The sequence below is a fragment of the Bombus flavifrons genome, chromosome 13 (genome assembly GCF_040668555.2).
Source record: "Bombus flavifrons isolate JBK064 chromosome 13, iyBomFlav1_principal, whole genome shotgun sequence".
Lineage (NCBI taxonomy): Eukaryota > Metazoa > Arthropoda > Insecta > Hymenoptera > Apidae > Bombus > Bombus flavifrons.
In genome coordinates this window covers 4,611,449-4,627,037 of record NC_138454.1, presented here as the reverse complement: position 1 = coordinate 4,627,037, position 15,589 = coordinate 4,611,449, and the positions used below count along the sequence as shown (strand labels likewise).

At 35.7% G+C, this 15,589-nt stretch overlaps 3 protein-coding genes across 5 annotated transcripts in view; 1 reads left to right on the top strand and 2 right to left on the bottom strand.

Annotated features, from left to right (window-relative positions):
* The first annotated feature begins 14 nt into the window (after window positions 1-14).
* LOC138186059 (ribosome-releasing factor 2, mitochondrial) lies at window positions 15-7,316 on the top strand. The gene is made up of 8 exons (XM_069125569.1): window positions 15-330; window positions 411-544; window positions 613-736; window positions 805-916; window positions 1,074-1,234; window positions 1,318-3,089; window positions 5,833-5,979; window positions 6,060-7,316. The coding sequence occupies exons 1-8, from the start codon at window positions 228-230 to the stop codon at window positions 6,222-6,224; spliced, it is 2,718 nt and encodes a 905-aa protein (XP_068981670.1). The 5' UTR covers window positions 15-227; the 3' UTR covers window positions 6,225-7,316.
* On the bottom strand, window positions 3,120-5,079 carry LOC138186060 (uncharacterized). Its single transcript, XM_069125570.1, has 3 exons — window positions 4,854-5,079; window positions 4,620-4,769; window positions 3,120-4,274 (listed from the first exon to the last, which is right to left on the bottom strand). Exons 1-3 carry the CDS (start codon window positions 4,974-4,976, stop codon window positions 3,312-3,314), a joined length of 1,236 nt encoding a protein of 411 aa, XP_068981671.1. The 5' UTR covers window positions 4,977-5,079; the 3' UTR covers window positions 3,120-3,311.
* kay (transcription factor kayak) overlaps window positions 6,490-15,589 on the bottom strand; it is a 35,232-nt gene continuing 26,132 nt past the window's right edge. For all 3 annotated transcript variants that reach the window (XM_069125572.1, XM_069125571.1, XM_069125574.1), the window contains exons 2-3: window positions 9,058-9,498; window positions 6,490-8,462 (exon numbers count right to left, since the gene is read on the bottom strand). In XM_069125572.1, the coding sequence (XP_068981673.1) occupies window positions 7,866-8,462; window positions 9,058-9,498 (1,038 nt within the window). In that variant the 3' untranslated portion in view covers window positions 6,490-7,865. The remainder of the gene's footprint in view (window positions 8,463-9,057; window positions 9,499-15,589) is intronic.

Here is a 15,589-nt window from a genome sequence, read left to right as displayed (position 1 = left end):
ATAAAATATTGTTTCAATCATATAATTAACATATCTCATCTCCAATAGAACAAATCACATATAATAATTGTAAATAAATAATAATTTATATCATATAAGTATTTCTATAGCAAAATAGTTACTAATTTATAATAATTTTACACAGTTAATAATTTTTGTATACTATAACGAAGTACATACACTTTTTTTTATACGATAACGGAGATCATCTTATAAATATTGTTAAAATGGCTACGTTGTATCGCATCTTAAATTACTTAGGAAAAAATATATTATCGATAGGACAGAATAGAAATATATCGTTATCTTCAACAACGCGTATTAAGGAAAGTGAGTATGATTACATTTATTAAGGTATAACATCATTTATTGTTTGAATTGATGTACCTAACCTATAATTTTGAATTTAGTCATAGAAAAGAAAGAAGGAAAAACATTAACTATTGAAGCCGTGATTAAACCAGACCCATATGAAGGGCGGTTCTTAAAACCTAAAAACGGGGCATGTCCTATTTGTTCTTCTGGTCTTAACATTAAACATACAGTAAGAGTTTAATATCTTGTTGTATTACGATCTTCCTTGTCTCTGAATAATTAAACTGAATCTTTTAGGATGTACTTATCCTAAATCAATTTGTTAGATCAGACGGATGCATATTACCACGTAGGATTACAGGTCTTTGCGAGATGCAACAAAAGAGAATTAGTTCATTGATCCTAATGGCTCAATATGCAGGTTGGTAGATTAATCATAGCAATGCAATTTCCAATCTACAGTAAATAAATTGATACACTTATGCTTAGGATTAATGCAAAGGAGAGCTCCTGGAGGTGGTTTACTTCATCCTTTACAAAGAAGGAAATGGAAAAAATTTAATAGCTACTACTGTGAAAGAACTATTAAAGCTAGATATAAGTAATAGTTTACAAACAGTATAATAAATAATTAAACAATATTATAGTATTTTGAATGATTTAGTTTTATTTTCAATATCTAAATAAATCCCAAAATCATAATAATTCTCCACGTGATTCTACTTTGCCCTTAATTTCGAATGTACAAAAACGTGTAGGTTAGAAATCATGTTTACATCTTGGCTAATAAAACGTCCATGGTGTAACAAGTTTCAAAAAAGATATGTATCAAAAGGCACAATAGTCGTAAAGAATGAACATAGAGAACAGGAAATCACGAAAATTCGAAACATCGGAATTTTGGCACACATCGATGCTGGTTCGTTTGTGATATGCTTTTTATAGATAACCTATAAAAATCTCTATTTTAATGAATTTACAATACTGACGATGGTTTTTCAGGCAAAACCACTACCACAGAAAGAATGTTATACTATTCTGGTCTCATTAAACATATGGGAGAGGTTCACCATGGGAATACGGTAACAGATTATATGGATCAAGAACGTCAGCGCGGTATAACCATTACTTCTGCAGCAGTGACATTTCAATGGAAAAACTACCGTATTAATTTAATCGACACTCCAGGACACATTGACTTCACTATGGAAGTGGAGCAAACCTTAAAAGTATTAGATGGAGCAGTAGTCATATTAGATGGAAGTGCAGGTGTTGAAGCTCAGACATTAACAGTCTGCAGACAAGCTGACAGATATGATATTCCTAGAATTATTTATGTAAATAAGATGGACAGGGCAGATGCTAATTTTGACAGTAGTTTAAAATCTATTGAATCCAAGTTAGACACAGAAGTATTACCGACGCAATTTCCAATTAAAGAGAAAGGAAACTTAGAAGGAATTGTGGATGTTATTACTTTAGAAAAATTGATCTTTGCAAAGAAAGATATGGGTATGAAATATTCCAGAGTAAAATTATCTGAGAATGAAGATACAACTTTATGGGAGATGGCAAATGAGAAACGTAGAAGCTTAACAGATAAATTATCCAACATGGATGATGAATTAGCTAACATAATAATAGAACAGGAATCTTTGGATGCAGTAACTCCACAAATGTTAATTGATTCCTTGCACAGATCAACTATTAGTAGAAAAGGTGTTCCTGTGCTCTTAGGTAGTTCTTATAAAAATATTGGAGTTCAACCTTTAATGGACGGTGTTCTCTTGTATTTACCATCACCCAATAAAACTAAATCTTCTGCGTATTACCGTTGTTTTGATGACAAACTTTGCGCCAGGGCATTTAAAGTCGTCCACGATAAGCAAAAGGGACCAATTACATTTTTTCGAATTTATAGCGGCAGCGTAGGAAAAGGCATGAAGTTATATAACGTCCGCAAAGAAGAAAAGGAACTCGTAGAAAAATTGTATATCGCGTACGCTGACGAGTACCAAGAAATACCGAAGATCACACGTGGCAATATTGCAGCCATAACGGGATTAAAAAGTACAACAGCTGGAGATTTAGTAACGACCGATCAAACAACGACAGAACAAGCAAAAAAGAGACTAAGGACAGAGAAAGGTGTTACACTGGAAGACGTAGAGAAAATATTTGACAACAATATTAGGACGTTAGAGCCAGTCTTTTTTTGTTCAGTTGAGGCGCCATCATTATCTACGCAAACATTTTTAGAGAAGGCTCTTCAGGAACTCGAAAGAGAAGACCCAAGTTTAAGAGTAACTCAAAATGAAGAAACAGGTCAAATCGTGCTTGGAGGAATGGGTGAACTGCATTTAGAAATTATCAAAGAAAGAATTAGAACCGAATACAAGGTCGATGCTGATTTAGGTCCTTTGCAAATCTCCTATAGAGAAACTATAAAGGAACCTATTTTAGATACCTTTTCGACTGAATATAAGATAGGAAGCGCTAATATAAAAATTACAATAATCATGTCGTTGATACCGAACTACCAAGAAAAGGAGACTTTATTATTAGATAAATCACAGAATTATGGTGATAGCTTAAATGCTATACCGGCACATATAATGAAGGCAGTGAGGAATGGTGTTAAATCAGTTCTTTTACACGGGCCGAAATTAAGTTATCCGGTCGTAAATATGGGCGTTAAATTGCATAGTTTAGAATATGGATCTGGTACCACGCCATCGTTAATCAATGCTGCTGTTTCACAGTGTATTCGACAGGTAAAAATATTCTTATGATTTTTATTTTTCTTACGTACATATAAGACATAATAAAGGAAATAATCTAAGTTGTGAATGGCGGGAGAACATAATAGGGTACATGAAATAGAAGCTTTGGTACTCTATCGCCATTTCTGAGTCTACCTACAGGAGTACCAACCATAAACGGAAGAAACAACATTCTATTTCTATTAAATTATTTATTATTACATTAATTGACAATTAATTGATAACCGTATCGCTTTCGTTACGTTTAATCACCTCAATGCTTTTTTTTGGCAACCCTAAATTTCTTTCTTTCGCAGATTTTAATTCAGACAATAGAAGCAGAGATTTCGGTTTACGTTCCAACATCGTTCTCTTTGTATTTTGTTCGGACAAACCGTTGTTAGGCAATGATTCTTCCTGAGGGAAAAAGTATCTGTGTTTCCAATTATCCCGTATAATTTTTAGAACATTAGTCTCTTTACGTTTGTCCTCGTTGCATATATAGGTCTCTGTAAACGTCCGAAGAACGCCGATTTTCTTCAATGTATCTTCAGATATTCCAATGTTGAAGGATTTCTGTTTTGAGGTTAAGATTGGAAAAGCATACGGTTTCAATGTGGTGTTCTGTTTTAATTCTAAGACACGTGGAAGTTTCGTGGACTGCCTGTCAAAAAATTCATTAATTATTATGTCTGTTTTAATCTGTAAATTTCTCAAAAAATCCTCGTCAGTTATTTTCTGTAGATTAGAATTCTTTGCACTACTAGTTTCTCCGCTACTTAAATTATCAGCACTGAAGTGCTTTGAGATCCTGATGTTGTTGTTTCCTTTGACTCGATTCTTTGTTCTTTTTGAGTTAGTTTGAGTAGATCTTTCTACGCTTTTTATGCCCCACTTCAACATATAAGAATCCAAGAACTTGTGGTATAATTTAGGGCAAATTTCTTGGTCTTCGTAGTGCTTATCTATAAAGTATACTCTGCGCAAACGACAATTACCGCAAATTTGAATCCTCTGAGTTATAGCATATTGTTGCTTGAAGGCAGTTTGCGTTAGATTCGATAGGTCCAATTCTAATTTATTCCAACCGGTCTCAAATTTTACTTTGACGCGACAAATGACACCCTTGGAGTTTTGTTTTTCTGACTCCGCGTTCGTAAATTGAAAATGATGCTGGCAATTTTGGTTATCTGCCACCTGGTTTAATGCATAAGCTTTTGTATCAACAGATATTATGTTGTAGGTTATTCACTATATTGTTTAGGCAACTTTTAATTTTTATTTGCCAAATTAAATTAACCCTTTATGGGGTTATATCAAATTACAGTAGAGAATTTACTTGTATTAATTCGATATACATATGTTAATTAGACACCTGATTACAAAAACATCCTTAAAAAATTAATTATTAAAATACTAGTTGAGATAAAATGTTGAGTGTTGTTCGGATCACAAAAGAATTGACTACTTATTGGTATTGGAAGAAGTTTATGAAAGATTTGTCGTTAATATGAAATTATACTCAGAATATTCCATAATTACCTGCACTTGCAGACGACAATGGAGATTTAGGTTCTTTATAACCACAACTAAAATTGGTAATTCAATATTGAGGAATTGGGAGGAATCAGAGGGACAAATGATGGAGGTGCCATATCCATGGGGTTGTTCAAAGTCCTGTATCTCGATAACCTGTGCATCATTTACCATAAAATTAACTTAAAATTCAATGCTCAACTAAATAAACTTGAATGATGTTCATTGAACGTAACCTACATTTTCTAATAAATCTGAATCTAAGATTTTACGAATACGACCCGATTGAGATTGCTGCTTGCTCCAATACTCTAAGGGTTTGTCACTGATACTATACAAGACAGACACATATCCATCAACCATGAAATTACAAAATTATTTCACGAAAATGTTAGGTATTTATGTGACTTTGTTACTTTAGGATTTACATCTTTCCGTTCGTTTGTTTTCTTGCAGCGTATTTCAATATAATGGCTGTTCATTTGGAATTATGTTTTTTTTTTAAGTTAACGCAGTTGATAAAGAGAACAATCGTTTGAGATATTTCTAGCGTTGACAATAGAAATAATGATTGCATTAACGATAGAAACAAGGATTTTCTCGTCAAATGAAAAAATATGGTATTAAATTTGATAAGGATAGTTTAAAAAGAGGGAATAATAGAATAAACAATATCTTTTATTGGAAGAATAATTCATTGAAAAAATACGAAATATTTTCTGTAGCGAAGCTTAATTAAGTCACTGTTATTTTTACTTATTTGGAATTTAATTATATTGATGTATTGATGTATTGGAAACTATACTGTAACTATATTGGAATGTAGCTACATATATTGAGATAAGTGACTTATAAAATATTTATAAATATAAGTAATGTATATGTAATCTATAAAAATAATTCCGACTAAAAATAACCAGATCCTCTAGAAAATGTTTTGCAACATCTTTAACGTTTACAATCTGAGTTCTAGATTTTTTGATTGCTTAACAATTTCTAATTTGTCAAAGACTCTCAGATGCTTGAAATAATTTAAGTACATCTTTTGAACATTCCCTGGAGCCTTTATATTACTTAGAGCTCTTAAATTCCTCCTTGAATGGCTTGAAATACTTTAAAACCTTTCTAAATCTTCCTCTGAAACTGTTAAATTACTCACGACCCTTACTTTTTTAAAAGCTCTTTCCTATTTACTTATCGTTCTCTATATGTATTTCAGTTGATGAAGGATGTTGGAGTTACACTTCTAGAACCTGTAATGCGAGTCGAAATTGTGGTGCCTGAGGAATATTTAAGTGTCATCATGAAAGACCTGCCGAAAAGACGTGCAGAAGTAAAATATATCGATACCTATAGACAAAACAAGGTAATGTATTTTTTTTTTCCTTTAAGGCAATAGTAAAATTGAGGTCAGAGAGACTAATGTAACTTAAATGATGAAAACAGGTGGTCCACTGCCTTGTTCCATTAGTCGAGTTACTAGGATACTCAAAAGCAGTAAGAATAATCTCATCAGGGCATGCAACGTTCTCGTTAGAATTTGACCATTACGAAGTAATGGATTCGATGAACGAAGCAGAAGCGATTAAAAGAGTTACCGGATTCTATTAGAATATTTAGAAAATTCTATTAGAAAAACGTGAAATAAAAAAGGTATCTTTCTCAGCATACAATATGCAATATTATTTATACCAAATATCTGTTGTATTTTAAGATATTAGTGATTTAATTGTACAAAGATAGAAACTAATCGCTATAAAAATTATTTTCAACTTACTTAAGGATTAAGATCAGGGTTTACGAGAAAAGAGCAGTCGTATGTGCGAATTTCTCATTTGTCAAGACTTGTACGTCTAAAGTGAAGTAAACAGTATGATACACAAAAATTAAAACACATTGTTATTATTCTTGGACAAAATTACATATTCGATTGTTCTTTTATTCGTTCGCACTAATCAAAATATATTGCAGCATTTTCCGGTGATGCGTTACAATTCTTCTTTTCTTATTTACGATCATCTATCGCGGCCGCCGATCACGTGACTGAAATCGAGCAGCTCGTAAAACGATTTCTTTCTCTAAGAATATATATATACACATGCGTAGTTATATATAATAACAAAAAAAAAAGGAAAGAAAACAATAAAGAACAAAGTAATAGAAAGAAAAAAGTCTTATCGAAATAACACCGGCCAGCCTCGTAAACAGCAGCCGCGCATAAATATATTAATATTGCTTAAAGATCATGCAAAAATGTCATACATAGTAAAATATATGTATGTATATATATTATATGTATGGAGGGATTACATTTATAGGGTGAGAGATTTGCAAACACGTCAGTTGCACATAAAAATGTTCCGTTAATATGCGTTAACCGCAAGTGGATTCGATGCGGTTTTTATTTATCGGAAATACGAGGCACATAACATTCACCAAATTTTCAATAAAAAATATATACGTGTATAGGTATACACACATACATCATTTCGTCATCGAGCCGCTAGTTCGTTAGCCTTGAATTGTGCTATATACACATGATGTGAAAAATCATGAGCGCAATCAAAGATGGCCATCGTATACGCGTCCTCCTTAATCTACGTAATGGTTTTGAGCGCTAAAATCGAACGTTTTAAATTCCTAAACAACGCTATACCTCCTCGGTCGATGTTACGTAATAGGTAAAAAATAAATTTTTCGCCGGGCTACGACGAAAATCTCTTACAAAGAAAAAAAAAACAGAAAAAGAAATTGTTGCAATGTTACGATGCATGGTTTTCATAATCCTAATTCGTCTGTGTAAAAACGTTCGCAAAAGTTAAATACAATTACGTATAATATATAATATTATATATCACTAGACACACTCGCGTGTCAATCATAATTCATTAAATGATGCAAAAAGATACTTTGCTTCTTCTTCCAAAAGTTCACGCGGTTTAATGCGTTCTTAAAGCGCTACTAACAAGGAAAATCTCATTCTTTTCCTTCTTCCTTTTTTATTCTTTTTCCTTTTTATTAGCCTCAAAGACAATTTTACCAAAGTTCTTACAGAGATGGAAATGTGTTCGACAAGCTTACTTTACGATGCGTGAATCTATAATAGAAACGCAAATACTGAATTTCACGATGTGTGGTTCTAGTAGAAAATCTTCTTTGTATAAAAGTTACCAGAATCTCACAACATCATCTCATAAAATCATCTCATTCGGGATCATCCTCGTTCGATCCGTAATCGAGGTCGTCTTGGCGTCACAAACTCACTAGTTTCGGCGGATTTGCATCCGGAGAGCTGAGATCGACGGCGGACAGGTTGTTTCTTTGCTGCGTCGAGCAAGAAGGTATCAATGGTGTTGAAACTGGAGTAAGGCCGGTCCCGCCTTCCATCAACGACTCGAAATTAAACGCTATGCCGCTAGTTGGCGTGGTGATTGGCATCCCCGCTACGTCCAACGATGGTTTCATGAACGATGGTGTTTCAACTGTCTTAAATGTAAGCGTGTTCGGCCTTTCTTTTGGTTCGCTGAAGATCGACAGGGAATTTGGTCGATTGTTATTGTCGAAGCCAACCGGCAAAGAGTTCGGTCTATTTGGTCTCGTTGCGACGTTCACCGACTCGCGCTTCGTGCTTTCGGCTGCGGCGGCTGCAGCTGCAGCCGCAGCGGCGAATTGATCCTCCGTCGGAAGCTCTGGCTTTATCACGGGTTTCACATCCGGAGGAGATGCTGAACGAAGTCGACAGACCGCTCTGTGAGCTTCTAGGATGAATTCTAGTTCATCCTTCGCCTGCTGCAGCTGCTGAATCTCTTCTTGCAAGCTTTGTTTCTTCTGCTCCAAACCCTCAGTCTCCTGTCAAATGAATTCGTCATGTTTAATTCGTGTTTCATTTTTTCAACTTAATATTTGAATTACATTAGCACATACAGTGTACATTATAGTCTATCTTGCACATATGAACTTTTATTTCAAGCCACTGATACTTCCAATCCACGTAAAACAAGTGACAATGTATGCCACCGATTGTACACACGTACATATCTTGAATTAAGAATTGCACAAAAACAGTGGAGCAGTCAATAAATTAATATTCTTTTTTTCCACGTTAGAATATTTCTTTCTTTCATTAGGAAATCTAATTACAGAAAAAACAGCAATTGTAATTTCGCAAATATGGAATGGGATGATATGATAACCTTGCTGTTCTCTTCCCTTCCTCGTATTTGCATCTCTTCAAATATCTTCTGAAGATATCTATCTATCTTGAAATTTATATTCTTTATTCATGAAATTCACAAAAGGCAGTAAGATTACTACTTTTGAATTCAATACTGAAATCAATTACTTATAGAGTATCTATATTTTAACAATATCTATTGAGATATAACATCTATTTCAGAGGGGAACAGCAGGATTAAATTCAGAACAGATTTCATCAATTACATACTTCTAACAGGGCATTGGTATGATCCATCCTCCGCTTGCGACATCTAGCTGCTGCCATCTTATTTCTTTCTCTGCGGATCTGTCTTCGTTCCTCCTCCTCGGGGGTCATCCCGATCGTTCTGGTAGGCCTTCTGCCACCCATATTGCGTCTGGTTGGCTGTTGTGGCTGTGTCTGTTGACTGTCCACGAGGGTGGTATTGGCGGCCACAGGGGCGGCAACGGTGGTGGTAACAACGTGATGCGCCGCCGTGTTTTGCGTTTGTGCCGGCGTCGGTTGCGAAGGTTCCACCAACGGTGGCACGAACCCTGCTTCGCGACTGTGCGACGCTGACTCGCTGGTTAGCTCTAGAAATGTTTGCTCGATGCTCCGGAGCGTCGTTGGCGTCAACGTCGGCGTCGTCCGCGTCGGCACTCCACTGTGTAGTCCGTCCAGAGAAACAAGCTGCAACAATAAAAGATTTCAACACATTAATTTGATGTCACATGATTATTATTTTAATTCAAAGTACATGCTTTTCAAATATTTTCTCAGTGGATAAAACAGCGCAACGATTTCTTTCTGGCTGTATTTTTATTTAACTATTAAAGAGAATACATGACTTACACCTTAGTTAGAAGCTAGATTAAAAAGTATTTTAAACTTTCGTTATTATTATGGCGTTTGAGTTATCCTCAGTATATTTCAATATTTGTTGCACCAAAAATAGCACTACGTTTGACTAAACCGCAGAAAAATATGCTTATTAAGTACAGTTTAAACATTAGTCCTCGTTATTGTGTAGAATCAGCATAAAACGTGTAAAAAATAACGACTAATGTAATATATTGGTTTTCAGTGACGGCAATGATAGCACACGTATACACACATATATACATACACGAGTTTAGGTGAGAGACGAGCGACTGGTGCGCAACTCGATGACCATGCAACACAGAGCATAAAACGCGAGTTTGCCAGGTGCGGATAGATAACAAAACAGTTAGGAAACCGATGTTTTTCGTCTGCGGAACGCGATTGCCTTTCAAACGAATTGCGCGTTAGATCACCGCTCGTTTATTGCTCGGCGAGATATAAAAGAAGTTCGTCGGTCATATTATCGACGAAGTGCTGTTAGGCAATGAAACCGATTCCAATAACCGCTTTCGTTCCATGGAAAAAGAGGGCGTTGCGCAATAACCGTAAGAAGAAAAAGGGAGAAGGAAAAATACGGGGAGAACGAAAGAACGGTAACGGAAAGGTACGCGATATGTACTTCCATCAACGTTATCATTTCTCGCTTTTCGCTTTGATATCGCGAACCAACGTTAATGCAACGAGATGTTTCAGATAAAAATATCCGTGATCCAATAGTCGATAAGCTATCGGCGCGAACTAGATCGCATCTGGGGGCTGCTCGTTTCAAGGTACGCAAGTACACATGTTTATCGTTCGGTATCATCATCGCTAAAATTACAACGAATTATCGCGATGTTCCTAATAATTATCCACCACGATCGGTCTCCTCCCTTCTTTATAATCTTCGATCTTGAATTCTATTTACATGTTCCGATCTTGGTTACCTTGCGTTCGAAAATAGCAGTGGCGGGTCTTTTAAAAGTTACATCGATTTAATGGCCTTACGTGATAGTCAACCGTAATTTTAATACGACTCTCGTAACATACGATATTAACAATAGGTGATGTTAATCTCTCGGCATTAAGTATGAACACGTGCACAGAATACGTTATGAATGTGTGTGTGTGTGTGTGTGTGGTATAGTATCGTCTGGGGGGTACTATCGACGAGAACGCGCCACCTGTCGTGTCGTCTGTTCTTCCGTCCACGCGATGAAATCGAAACCATCGATTTAGCTATCGAAAAATCAATTGGTTTATTCCGTGACACGAACCAAAACAGTCGCCCGCGGAAACAATTGGTCGACTGGATGGATTTTATCGACGTTATAAAAGTGTGTATGTCTCCAACTACGGACGATATTAATGACTTGGCTCGAATCGCAGCTCACGTAGCGACAACCTCGCGTTCGCCATCGCGTCGACCAATCGGCAGACGGGGACACGCGCGCGACGTATTATACCCGACGCACACGTTTCCCAGAAAGCACAAAAGGACGCAGGAAGGAGAAGAATCGCGACCTTCAGTCTCATAAGGAGACGAGAGACAACGACACCAAACAGCCGAGGTCTATCATTTCTAAAATTACGAACCGTACTGATCGTTAACGAAGGCCGATTCGCGCGGGATAGATAGCGCACGTCAGAGGAATTGAACGTTTCCCAGAGTTCAAGCATCATTGCACAGGAATTGCACATCGAGATTCTTCAAATGGAAAGATCGTGATAGATCATCGATGACATCTCGCTTCTAATCTCGTAATTAACTCAATGTCGTGCTCCTCCACGTTTTATCTCTCATTCTTTTTTGCTTCTCGCTAGGTAAAGCAAAAAGAAGTTCGCTGAACTTTAAAAACAGGTTATAAAAGTTCAAGTTACAACGGTGTCATCTTTTAAGTGACATTACCAACGTAATACGTTTCTACGTTAATTTCCACAGTTGAACAATCTTTTGGCATTAATAGAAATAAGAACCAAGATCACTAACCTTGCACCTATCTATATAGCTTTCGAAATGTATATGTATTCTAAATTGTGTGCTATTGTCTATCAGTTCATTAGCACTTGTCAAAATGCAAATATGCTTTGTGAATCATATTTGAAGAAGCTGGCTTAGAACTCCTCCACTTTCGCGTGAGAATTTATTATGCATGTATTTATAACATGATTACGATTCATAATCGCGGGGCTACCACGCTGCCGCGTGTGTCATCGCTAAAATTACTTAGCATACCAACGGGTAGCGACTTTAACAGAAGAGTAATCACCCACCCACAAGATTCACCCACCTATCCGCTCTCTGTTCGCGCGTAAACTTGTGGAATGCTCGGAGCGATAAACTTAGGCGTTACAAAATCGTTTTCGCGCGTCACACTGTTCTGGAATTTCAGTTTCCAGATACTATCCCTTTATATATCTACAAAAACCACGTTTTTTCATAGATTTTAAAACCATTCTTTTATTCACCAATTGGGTAATCTTCTAAATTTCTTCTTTAAATATTCTTCCGTTATTTTATGCATAAAAAGTTGGGTTAGATGGGGTTAATTCATCGTCTCGACCTTCGTACGAGTTTGTAATTTGCTGTAAGCTGTGGCTGATGCGTGCATGCGCATAAATCAGACGATATATGCACTTGGAAGCTGTCACGTATACATACGTACTCTGTATGATTTTTCGATTTGGCACGATCTGAAATTTACAGCCCTGACCATTTCGAGAAAAAGCAGTTCTGTTATAAACTGTAGTTATTGAAAGCTTGATAAATTTAGAGGGATTTACCAGCTTGAAAATTTATCAGTCGTTATTTACTTCTTATAAGCTATAACTGTGGTTTTTTCTTTATCAGATTGAAAAAGAGACACAAAGGTGTGGCCCTTATCGTGTCACACTTACCCTTTAAAGAAAAGAAAAGGAAATCGATATACTCGATTTCGTTTATCTAGGAAACACAAAAAGCGACATCCATTTGTTTGCACTGGAGGATTATCGAATTTACCATCCTGAGTCGACTTGTATTTATCCGTTGCGAAAGCGATAAAATGATTCTACAATTCTTGTTGCATTTAATTCCTATTACTTAATCATCAATTACTCATAAAAGTATTAAACATTTATGAAAATTTTGTATAACATATGACAAGATACAAGTATCATGATCACATTGACAAAGTTTGAAACAAATATGAAAATGTATATAGAAGTTACAAGATATTTGTTGTACACATACACTTATGAAATTATTTAAGCAATCAATTGTCCATTACTAAGTCCACCTTTAGCGTTAATTATATGATAACTTACTACCGCAAAATCAATTCTTATGCCATTAAATATAGAATTTTTATGGAACAAAAAGAAATGACTGAGGATATTAAAAAAAGAAAATATAAATTTGAAAGGTTGAAATTCAACGAGTGAATGAAGGTTAATAAAAGGAAATGCTTGCGCTATCAGTTTTTTTAGTGGTCACGAGACTGCGATTATTACCACGGCCACGGCACATTCGTTAACCGACGGGCCGTTCACCTTACCGTGCATCGTCAGTTTGAATATGTCAGACGATATGTGGCGCTGGTGGATGAACTCTGTATCATTTTGTCAGACGTGTCTGTGCAGGTTCAAGTCAACGGCTGCCCGAAGATCGCGTCACGACATGCTTTCGATCGACAACACCGTCCATCATACTCGTGTTTATTCTACCCAAATATCTATCATAAGATGATAGTAATTCATACTAATATTAAAATAAATCCAAAAAGAGAAGAAAGATAAATAAAGAAATTTTTAAGAAAATTCATATAACTGTCAAACGTTTTGTTTATTAATCATTTTTTTAGGTTAGAACAAAATTATATAAAACTATGAGAGTCCTAAAAATCGTATTTTTCATGCGGTAGTTATAGTTACTGGAATATATTGTCCCGCATTAACATGTTGCAACGGCAAAATGCATACATATATGCATTGTTTCTAGAAATAGCTGTCTACTCTCGATTCTAGTATCTACCGCATCGTGCATCGTTAATCCAATCGCGATGAGAGGTATGCAGAAACATTGATCGCTGCGTTACGTGTTTTTTTCCGCGAGGCAACAAATATTGTAATAAATCAGGCTTTCCATTTTTTACTACTGACTAGACGTTTATGGTAAATAGATAGATATTTGCTTCGCAAATTATCATCGTGTAACTACATCACAGATAGGCTTACTATACTGAAAACTAATATCCACTAATATTCAACAAGCATACATACGTATTTAACTTTGCTGCGTTCTTTTGCTTACCTGCAATCCAACTGTATCCACTTGAGTAATGATAAAAAATATTACATATATGAATAAAATAAGAAAGAATGATTATCGTATTCTTTCTAAAACATTATAAATCTTTATTGTTTGTTAAAATGAGAGGAAAAATGAAATATAAAAATTCGAGAATCGCATTAGAGTTAATATGAACACAATATCTATGGAGTAAGAAATGTTTTACAAGACAATACACAATTATTGACATGCATCTCTACGAGGACAGCATTTCAATTATCGCCGAGAGATTGCGATTTTGAAATCAATCAAGCAGCAAGGTCATGCAAACGTAGCAGACGATAACAAAAAATCAAGATAGTAGAGAAACGGATATAATGGTCGGCAAATGTCAACCCCAATGACACCCTCGTAACGAAATACACAGAAATATTTGACGCAGATGCGCAATGTGGTTTTTTTTCGATGTCGCCGTTGGTATGCAGCACGTCTTCCGTTTTGTGATGTAGTTGTTCTCTCTCTCTCTCTCTCTTTTCCCGTTGTGTTCGACACCAAAGACAAGAGAGAGAAGGAGAGATAGAGATAGAGAGAGATAGAGAGAGAACTCGACGATCACAGTGTGCTCGCGCGCGCGACATAACGTATCCGAGCAACACACACGACCACTCTTTCTATAAATAGATGCGTTTGCTGTTTTAATCTGCCCTGGGCCCGCGTTACGAGCGGACAAAGGGCGATATCAGCAACCAGAAAATCATTGCGAAACATACCGCAGTCAGATATTGGCGCAACATTTTCTTAGACAAGGAAAAGATAGTAAAATAAAGAAAAGATTAATTAGAAAGAGATAGATGATGAATCGGTGAACCACCACGGCTCTCCAGGCATTGTACATACGCATCGTAACTTTACAGCGCGGAAAATAGATTGAAACAAATTCACTTCGAATACAAGGGAACGATACAATAATTGTAATTGGATATATCAATCATTTAGTGAGGTAATTGTAAGACTCGTATAAATATAACATTGTTGGGACATATAAAGTAACTAACATATTGTATTGTTAAGATATGATAATTATACCATTGGAATAATATGTACATTATAGAAAATATATAAAAATTATTTACTATAATAAATTACTTTAGAAGTCTACTACAGATACAAGAAAATTTTCATGACTTAAAAAAATAGTTTATCATAATATTATAGATACTTCAGTTTCGTCAAACTTCAGAAAAATTAATAAACTGGCAAAAAATTGTCAAATACGATTTGATAAAACTTCAGTATTGTTCAGTGTCCGAATGGTAGATGAGAGAACTATGAATATCGGGAAACGTATCTGACGGTAGTGTGTATACGATATTAGTTAAGCTTTTAACAAGACATTATATTCGCGCCACGTCTTGAGCATCGAGGTTACTTTTTTCAACCGGCTGTTTTTCTCAAAGACACGTGGTATAGTTTCAGCGGTTTTTACGGGTACGTAAAAATATTCATTCCGCGGTTTCATGCGCAACCTGACCATTCGTTTACGATCTGTTTGTTTCATCGAAGCCGGTGGAACTTCCAATCGTTATTGCACAATATTGCACAATCCCTGCTCGTCCGCATTGCAATAATGGCCCCACATACGTTAACAGG